Source organism: Chaetura pelagica, unplaced genomic scaffold (genome assembly GCF_000747805.2).
Source record: "Chaetura pelagica isolate M959 unplaced genomic scaffold, ChaPel_1.0 scaffold727, whole genome shotgun sequence".
In the NCBI taxonomy this organism is placed as follows: Eukaryota; Metazoa; Chordata; class Aves; order Apodiformes; family Apodidae; genus Chaetura; species Chaetura pelagica.
Window position 1 is genome coordinate 5329 of NW_009953805.1, and position 9315 is coordinate 14643.

A 9315-nucleotide genomic window follows, 5' to 3' on the forward strand; every position below is an offset into this window, starting at 1 on the left:
ACTGTAGCAGTCCTTAAATGGAAATAGATCAATATATTCAAAATTAAATAAATACATACCTAATAAATGTGTCAAGAAAAGATTGCATAGTAGTTTGCCTTGGACACTGTGCTGCACACTTGCAGAATGTAACTATAGCTTACAAGAAACTAAGCTAATTCAGTAAGGGATTGCATTTTGTCTGAAAGGTTCGAAAAGCATTCAATAAAAGGATCACAATAGCTTTGAGAGAATATGGACTAGGTAATCACTCAGTCATCTGAACAAAGTCCAGCACATCATTAGTGTTTGGCAAGTAACAATAAATGGTAATTTAAAATGGCATTCATGCTTTCTTTTTATTTCTACACATTTTAAAGCTGAAAAGGGATGACTATACATTAGAACAATTCTTGACTCAACTGATTAACTGAACTGAAATCCTGGTACTGGACACTGTCTCATAATCAAGTGAACACAAATAAAGACCAATGAAACACTTAAAGCTCAAAAGATGTAATAGTGAATATAAGAAGTATCTGCACTCAGTGTTTCCTATTAAGATTGTCTTTATTTCCTTTTCACAAAAGATAGAAATAACAGACAAAATATCCCCAAAAAATCAATGCTTTTGCCTTGGTCTCACTGAGGAGCTGAGCAGGCAGAGTCCTGGATGAAACTTTGACAGTATATGCCATCGACAAAGAGAAGTAAAGATACATGACAATATATCCATGCAAGACACGAAGTACAAAATGTGTTCTGTGGCCCAACAAACATCTTGGAGGTTGCCTGTGTCACAATAATTTTCAAATTGTTACTTTTGCCCACTCATGCCTTTCCACAGCACAGCTTACAAACAAGTTACATATACACATATATCATAAAAAAGTTTTGTATATGGTCTAACTGCTACAAATTAAGGCATCCTAACAGTTGCTCTTTTGCTGGTGAGGGTTATGTCTCATATTAGTGTTTCAGAAGGATATATTTCAGGTATTTCAAACAAAGTGAGACATCATGAGTTGTAGTTTAGAGGAAGAACTCTTGCAGCTCTGGCTCTTCAGTGCTCTTTTGACTGTCGGATTTCCAGCTTTTTCTATTGATGTCATCATGCCTAGAGAGAAAAAAGAAGAAAATTACTCATGATAACACTACTAATAAAGAGGGATTTGCCTTCTGTTTATTTACCTTTTTAAATTCCATTTGAAAGTATTGAACCCTGAATTAATCTTTCTCTCTGAGCTTATTTCTCTATACAAGTACTACACAAACTACATGAACGCTATGGATTCTTAGTAGCTTTCTTAGTAGATTTCTTGTAGCTCCTATTCTGAAATCAAAACTGGAAAGTAGGGGGATGACGACTTGCTTTTTAAGTCTCAGCATACACTGTCATAATGTTTGGGTAATAATTGACAGAATGTCCAAAAATTCCTTGTCCTTTAGGGAAAAGTACTACAGTGATAAAAAGATCCACTATAACAAACACTAGAAATACCTCATTTGTTTCTGACTCTACTTGTAAGGGAATCACCTGTTAATAATACTGGAGAGAAGTAGACACTTACAGAGTGTGATTCACTGGACTTCCTGTATCTGCTTAAGCAGAAGATGGTGGCAAAGGCCATAGGAAAGCAGCAAGCAGTAATTCTCTTTCTGACATGGGGCCTGTATCACTCTTAACATTGAGGCAAAATCTCAATTAAAATTACTAATATTTTATTAGATACACACATAAGGATAATTTCTCTATAGTGTGTCTTCATTTTCACACTAAGTACAATTAAATAAAAATAAAATAGAAAAGTCTATCTAATGTGTAAAGGACTCAGGTGATAGCTTGCCAATTAAAGCAGAAAAATGAAACACTAAATATTTGTAACACTCAGTTTCTTCAGTTTCTTTCATATGTTCTTGTTCTGAAGGAGGTTCTCTCTCTTCAGTCAACATTCCAGCTGAAGGACTTTTCACTAAGCAACCAGCCTAAGCAACTTTGAAACAGATTTAAAGGCTCATTTTCAGTTATGATTGCTGAGCAGTAAAACTCCTAGCCCATTTGTTGCTGCGAAAAACAGATACCAGCCCATTTGTTGCTGTGAAAAACAGATACCAGTGGGAGATGAAAAACCCACAGCAAATGGGCAAGAGTATGTGAACATAAAGTTTGCCTTAAACTCACAAATTTGTAAGCCCGGTTCTTGCAAAACAGAATAACTTTATTCCAGCCTACAATCACCATGAGCCCCAAATATCTCCAAAAAACTGGTTCTCAGGATGCTTAGATAACCTTGTGGTTACTTCAGGATTTAACAGAAGCTGACCTTCTCAGGGACCATAGCTGTGGATCTGGACAAGAGGGCATGAGGAATAATCTTGTTTTAAAAGTCTGCTTCATTCACCTAAATTACTGTTGTCACATACCCAAAGCAAGAGCAAAAGACATAGAATTTATCTAGGGGAGGTAGAATTTATAGGACTGAGTTTGAGGAGGCAAAATAGGAGCCCTTAACTTCCTGCTATACCTACTTTTTGGCACTTACCATGCATTGCTGTTATCAACAGCATGTTTAGCGTTCTCCATGGTAGATTCTGCTGGTGGCCCCTGACATATGAAGAAATTTTTATTGCTGATAGCTGCAGCTAATACAGGGCTTCATATTGATATGGTGAGTTAGTGCTTATTTTAATGTACTGCAGATCTCACATGAATTAAAGTGTGGGAAAGAACTGTTCATTGGCATATATGTAAGATGGAAAAAAACTACAAGCATTTGCTTGGAGTCGTAACGTGAGAAAATAGCCAATCCTTCCAGAAGGAGAAAAATACTCCTAACCCATCCTGCACATCCGAAACTCACTTTAGGGCCTTAAGAAAAATCGGGTGTTTCAAATTTTAAAAGTACACTAGAAAATTTAATATAATCCTCTACCATTAAGTTGTGACCATTTTTAAGAAGTAAACTACAGAAACTTGATGTACTTGGATAATTGAATGAAAAAAATGAAAAAATGAAATGAAAATGAAATGAAGGAAAAAACCCCAAACTATAAAAATATACAGAAGCTGAAGTAAAAGAAGCTGGAAACTGATGGACAGGAGTGTCATCTGACTGAAGACAGGGTTTGTATAATGACTTCAGATTTCAGAAGATGCTAATAAATCCCCTATATAAGGCTCGACAGTTAAAACAAGTTTGTGTCTGTCTGGAAATATATCCCACAATACAACCATCTACAAAGGTTTAAAACACCAAGATTGTACTGCTGTCCTGAAACATTTTTTTTCAAAACAGCTCTGAAATGGCAATTACACAGCCTCCACAGACCATCCAGGGAAAATTCAGACAGTGTCCAAGGGCTTGTAATGCATGTGATCATGATGTTCTACTACTTAAATTTCACAGGCTATAGGACAGCATGCAACAGATTAACACCCAGCATCCATTTTGCTATTCAAAAAACACAATATACACTAAAACACATCACAAAGACTGGCTTAAAAACTCTGAGAGTCTTCAGCACTGTGTTCTGATTTCTGAAAAGCACAATATATCTTCCATTCTTGTGTAATTTTTGGAAATCTCACACCAGATATTCCAGCACATTTGCCCACTTCTGTCCTAATCTGTGGGTACAGTAACAGACTTTTAATGCTGTGCCCAAGTGCACTATGCTCCTTGTTTCCTGTTCCCTAGTTTTCCATTTGCTCCACTGCCACAGAGGCAGCTTCAGGACATGGATCAGCAGTGCGTGCTGGATGGCCAGAATGTCAGGCCCAACTTTCACCCTCCCAGGAGGTGAATGTGCACCTCTGCAGCAGCACCCAGACCCTTCTTCTCTCTCTCTGCTTCTGAGGAAATGCCATGCTGCCAGGGATTTCTCACACAAGTGCATTTACACAAGGCAATACTGTATTACAACAGCTGTCTACATCTAGGAGATGGCTCTAACATAAGGATGAGATTAAAAGTTTTGTATTACTCCATGGTCTGGACAGGCAGCTGGGTGTTTTGACTGGAGGTTTTCCACTGATGGTCTCTCAAACTGCTGCTGTGCAGGCAGTTTTCTGCACTGGAATTTCCCTCTCTGTTTTCAGGAGAGAATGAAACCTCTTGGAAACCTTACAGTTCTGTTTCTGGTTTCATATACCCTGTGCCAATGACTTCAGAAAAATATTCCAATTTCCATTATGGAAATTGAGTTTTTAAGTATGGGAAAGCTCTGGCATTAGAAAACAAGTGAACAAAAAAAAAAATTATTAGACATCTAGAAAAGAGTAACTTGAAAGTAACTTAGGGTCCTGAACTGGAGAATGAATGATTTATAATTTTCCCAGAAGTATCTTCAAAGGTATGAATAGCAACTATTTCCAGGCCTAATGCAAGGATTCATATCTCAGTTTAACAGGAAATTATTATCATCACAACAATCTGGGTTTGTTGAGTTGAATAAAAATGACGGGGAAGTTTTACAAACTATTTACTTATAAAATGAACTCATTTTGTCAAATCTTGTTTTTTCAACATGTCTTTATTGTCCTTGAGAGACTGGTCTCTAGCTGCCTGAATAGTCCTGATGAAACAGGTCTAAATTAAGTAGTTTGTACCCAGTCAAAGTTATCAGACTTTTAAAGAACAGATCTAACTTCAGAGTCTGAGGAATAGTAAGAAAAATATGCAAATAGGAGAGCACTGAACTTAAAACTACAGCATTCTGCCTTGTGTTCTCTGTACTCTCTATTTAGACATGAACTCTGGTGTTTCTGCTCTCCTCATGAGAGGAAATTTAATTTCCATTCTCATCTGGTACTTGACTTTCATTCAACAGAGGCTGAATACTCAGCCAAAGTGTGCTACACTCCCTGGTGGATTTATGAGCATGAATACTTTCTATAGTGGCTTGGAACTGAAATCATGTAGCCAGTTCAATGGTGACATCAGCAGAAATCCATCATAAATTTCTGCTTTTCTAGGAATTTAGATGTTAATCTGTTCATTTATTTCCCTTCTTGTGCATCAATCAGTTCCAGTATTTCAGTTATGAATAACGTTAGCAAACACATGCAATTGGAGAAAACAAATCAACAGAGATGCTAAATTTCACCATGCTTAAGCACATACCAAGCATAGTCACACAGAAGTTCTTCATTCAACGTGCTAGAAGAAAGACTGGTGTAGCTGAAGTAAGGACCCTAAAGAAGCACAACATATCAGTTAAAAACATGCACTGAGTTTACCACATGCATAACATGGAAGTCTACAAAAACATGCAAATAGCCACAATAACATTCCCACAGATTTCTTTCCAAGTTAGTAAATTAGGCTAATCTATTATCTCTTCGAGATGGGTGCAGTGGTCCTTTGGGTTGGTATGAAAATTTGTTCTTTCCACAGTTTTGATGTTGGTAACAATGAAAGGCAAACACGGCCTTTTCACAGACAGCTTTGCAGTCTATCAGAACATTTTTGAACACAGACTCACTTTTCCTCTGTCACTGTAAAATCTGAATCACTCTTTTGAAAAAAAAAATTGCCATTTTTTATGACAATACTTATGAAAATATGTTAAATTGGCTGTTGGGCTAGATGGTGCAGGTCTTCATAGGCTGAAATCAATAGTTCATGCTGTGTGATTCTGAATATGCTTTAATAAATGGAGTCCCACTTCAATTTAGCTTATTAGGTCTCCTTTGAATTTTTAATTTAATTTCACATTTTGCTATAGCACTACTGTTCTAGCAGTACCCACTAATACAGACTGCTCACTGTTTCCCAGTTCTCTCCAGTTTCTTTTCCATACACAATTTGCCTCCTTCTGCCTAAGATTTTCCTGCGTTTTCCTCCCATTACCTTGTCATACTTTCTTACAGTATATAATTCACTAGTCCTCCTCCTCCTCTTGGCCTGCTTTAGGTTCTTTTTCATCTTTAATTTATTCCTTCACCTCATGTCTTTCCATCCACTCCTTCCTTCCCACCTTGTCTTTCACAGAGGATTAAATCATCTACCGTTCCCTCTTACTCAACTCTTTATTGTCTCTCCAGACATTTGCACTTCTCTCTACTCCACAAACCCACTATGCTCACAGTATTTCCTACCTCTGTCTTTTTCCTTCAATACCTGTTCATTTCTCTTGGAAGATACATTTGTTCAAAGTATTTTCTCCTTTGTTTTGAACAAGAGATCCAGTCTCCTAACTGGAGACATCCAGCTTTCTGTTGGGATCCCACAAAGGGCACTCTGTTTACTACAGAGAGAGGATGATCTGGATCCAATACATTTTGCCAACCATATGCTCTGTCATGAGAAGACTGTGTGCTGTCAGGAGAGGGTGGGCAAAAAAGACTGGGTACTGACAACTTCAACACCTAAGGGATGGCCGCAGCTCTTGCAGGAGCAGGAAGGGCTGTTTCTGCTATTTTTCCTCTTTATATTCTACCACTTATTTCTATCCTTTTTGTCTCATCAGTCTTGGCTATAGGACAGGACGGTGTTAGTCCTTAATTTATTTACTCCTCCAAAATCTCATGGATTGAAGTGTGACATTCTCATCGTATGACTTGTCACTCAGAGCAACATCAAATATCTGTTCCAGGTGAATCATATTTCTGTTGAAAGCTTTCATCACAGAACATGTGAACCATGTACACAATGAGGAAGGACTCTGGATACAAGGAATACCTGACACTCCTTGGAAAAAAACTTCCAAAATTAAAACAGTGAATGGGCTTTCTACTAATCAGCTACAGTAAAGGATTTGTGCACATCCTTTCACTATAGAAAAGCAGGAAGAAGCAGGTACAAAACATTCATTACTTAAAGAGACAAGTGAAAAAAACCAGCCCTTCCTCCTTTCAGTGCACTCACTGGTTTGTTTCTTCCTTTTGTGGGAGCTGCTGGATTTCCCTTGCTCTCTGCTGTCTTCCTCCCTAATGAAGTAAAAGGCAGCGTTGATGAGGTTTTGATAAGGTTTGCTGTTTGACAGTTGTTGTTGTTATTTTGGTTGCCACTCAGTGTTTCCATTATGGACCGGAAGGTTCCAAAAGGTCTTTTCAGCTGGTCCCCTGCTGGCTCTCCAGAACCTGGTGGAGCCCGTATGAATCCTTTACCCCGGTCTTTATCTTTTTCCTCATTTATTTCTGACTCTGCTAGCTCCACCTGCACCACAGGCTCCTCAAAAGTCACTCGGAGTTTCAAATTTTGGGAGGTTCTGCGCTTTGAAGATGGAGACTTGAGAGCACTCTTAGGGCTGGTGGCAACCTTTTGAGCAGTGGCACCATCCACACTGGACACAGAGTTGTCTCCACAAAGCTGGGTTTGAGGTCCTGTACCAGACTGGTATGGGGTTTCATTATCTGGATCACTGCTCTCTGAAGTAGGGGAAGGACTGTGGCCATCCACAGACTTGGAGACCCTTATGCCAAAAGGGAAGCGGCGCCCTGCTGTGGAAGTGTGTTTCTTAATCATCAGGTGCAAACTCTCTGTGCTCTCAACGCTCTCTACTATGGGCTGAGGCCTTGGTTTGTCAGTTCTTTTCACAGGGGTGTTCTTGTAGTCCTCACAATTAGCTGAGTCTGTGTCAGACTCACTGAGTGACCTCTGCATCAGTTGCCTCAGTCTTGCTAACTTCAGCTCTCTTTTCTCTGGCAAAATCTTCTTCACGTTCTTGGAGGATGCGTGAGCATCCTGAAATTCCAAAGTCAGCTTTTCCTGCATACAGACATTTTCAGAGATTTCTTTCCCCAACAACTGGCGCAAGATTTTATCTGAGTCCTCGTCTTTTATCTTGGCTCGAGTGCGACTAGAAGTTCCCAAGCTGCCAAGAATCTGAATCCCATCTTGGGTGTTCAATTTACTTTTTGGTGGAGACAATTCATCTGCTTCAGACGGTTTCCACTGAGGTTTGCCAGAAGCAGGAGATGATGGCGAGCTTAAAGAAAAAAAGAGGAGGAAACACCACAGGCAAATTAATGCACATATAAAATGTGAAGCTGCCATTTCCAGTGTACGTGTCTGTCTCAGCATATTGTTACTTATCCTCCTCATCGTTACTCACATGGAATTCATTACTGTGATGCCACAGCAAAGACTACACAGAGCAGGATAAAATCCTGCTTCCAATCCTAATTAAGATTTGAGTCTCTTCACTTTCTCTTACAAAGAAAACTCCTTAAAATCAGAACTTAGGATGGCTATTTCAACATAAAAGATTACTTCCTGAGCAAAACTTAAGCAAAACTACTGTTTCTTATTTGTGGAAGTTGACAGGTTTTAAAAGGTGAAAAAAACCTTTCAAGGCCAAATGCCTACTATCCAAGTCACATAATAATACAAAAGTAGCTTATTCTAAATACTGTGAAAGTACCTGTTCTCTGCATAGCAACAATTTAATAGATCTAAACTTCATCTGGTATTAATAGTAGCCATATAAGACCTCATAAAGAGTCAGGGCCATTTGCACTCCACACCTTTTCAGATATGAAAAAGCATGAGAGAGGTGACATGAATTTATTTCAGTACTATTAGAATAATAAATTAAGTTTAGAACACCAAATGTTACATAGCAAGGAAACAGCAATCTCAGGTAAGTAGCTTACAGAGATATATGACATATGCCAGAGATGATAATAGTCCACATTCTTATTTTAAATCACTTTTCCTCTGAGCAAGGCTACAGTGACAAAATGAAGGTTAGTGGGAAGCAGTGAATTAATAAATTTCCTTTCTTTTTTATGAGGCGGCTTCTACTCTGATGAATCCACAGTTCCCACACAGTACAAAAATTCACATGCCTACACTAGCCACCTCATCTTCAATTAATGTTGTGTTTTTTCTCTTGTGGCAAACCAAAACAGACACTGAAGAATATGCATGTATCTACAATGCACATTTCTAGTAAAAGGGACAGGTTCTCTTAGATCTGCTACTGACTCCTTGGATGACGATAATATTCACATGTGAGTTCCAGCTGTAAGGGAAAACAGTAGCCAACTATGACCAAAAGTTTTAAATAACAGTCTATCTTTTTCAGACTTGCTTGCTTAGCTAACAAGATGTTGAAGCCTACCCTTTCAAATGACAATGAATGATGAGGGATCTGCTCTCACCTGATCTTATCTGATACTGAAAACAAAACAGTTCTGGTGTTCACCAGTACTCAGATGAGAGAACACTTGGAAAGACCAGTCAGCAAAAATCACAGAAACCAAATAAGCTGGAAGATAGCATTTGGTCTCACTGTCCCTGCTGAGCTTGCAGACAGGGAAGACAAAGACCACAATTCTAAAAAAAGTACAAAACAACTCATTCCAGTGTGGTTTTCTACTTCAGCAGG

At 38.6% G+C, this 9315-nt stretch overlaps 1 protein-coding gene across 1 annotated transcript in view; it reads right to left on the reverse strand.

Annotated features, from left to right (window-relative positions):
• Nucleotides 1-931: 931 nt before the first annotated feature.
• Nucleotides 932-9315, reverse strand: part of LOC104391901 (synphilin-1-like) — a 19737-nt gene continuing 11353 nt past the window's right edge. The window contains exons 5-7 of the mRNA XM_010001249.1: nucleotides 6849-7911; nucleotides 5103-5173; nucleotides 932-1096 (exon numbers count right to left, since the gene is read on the reverse strand). Of these exons, the coding sequence (XP_009999551.1) occupies nucleotides 1012-1096; nucleotides 5103-5173; nucleotides 6849-7911 (1219 nt within the window). The 3' untranslated portion in view covers nucleotides 932-1011. The remainder of the gene's footprint in view (nucleotides 1097-5102; nucleotides 5174-6848; nucleotides 7912-9315) is intronic.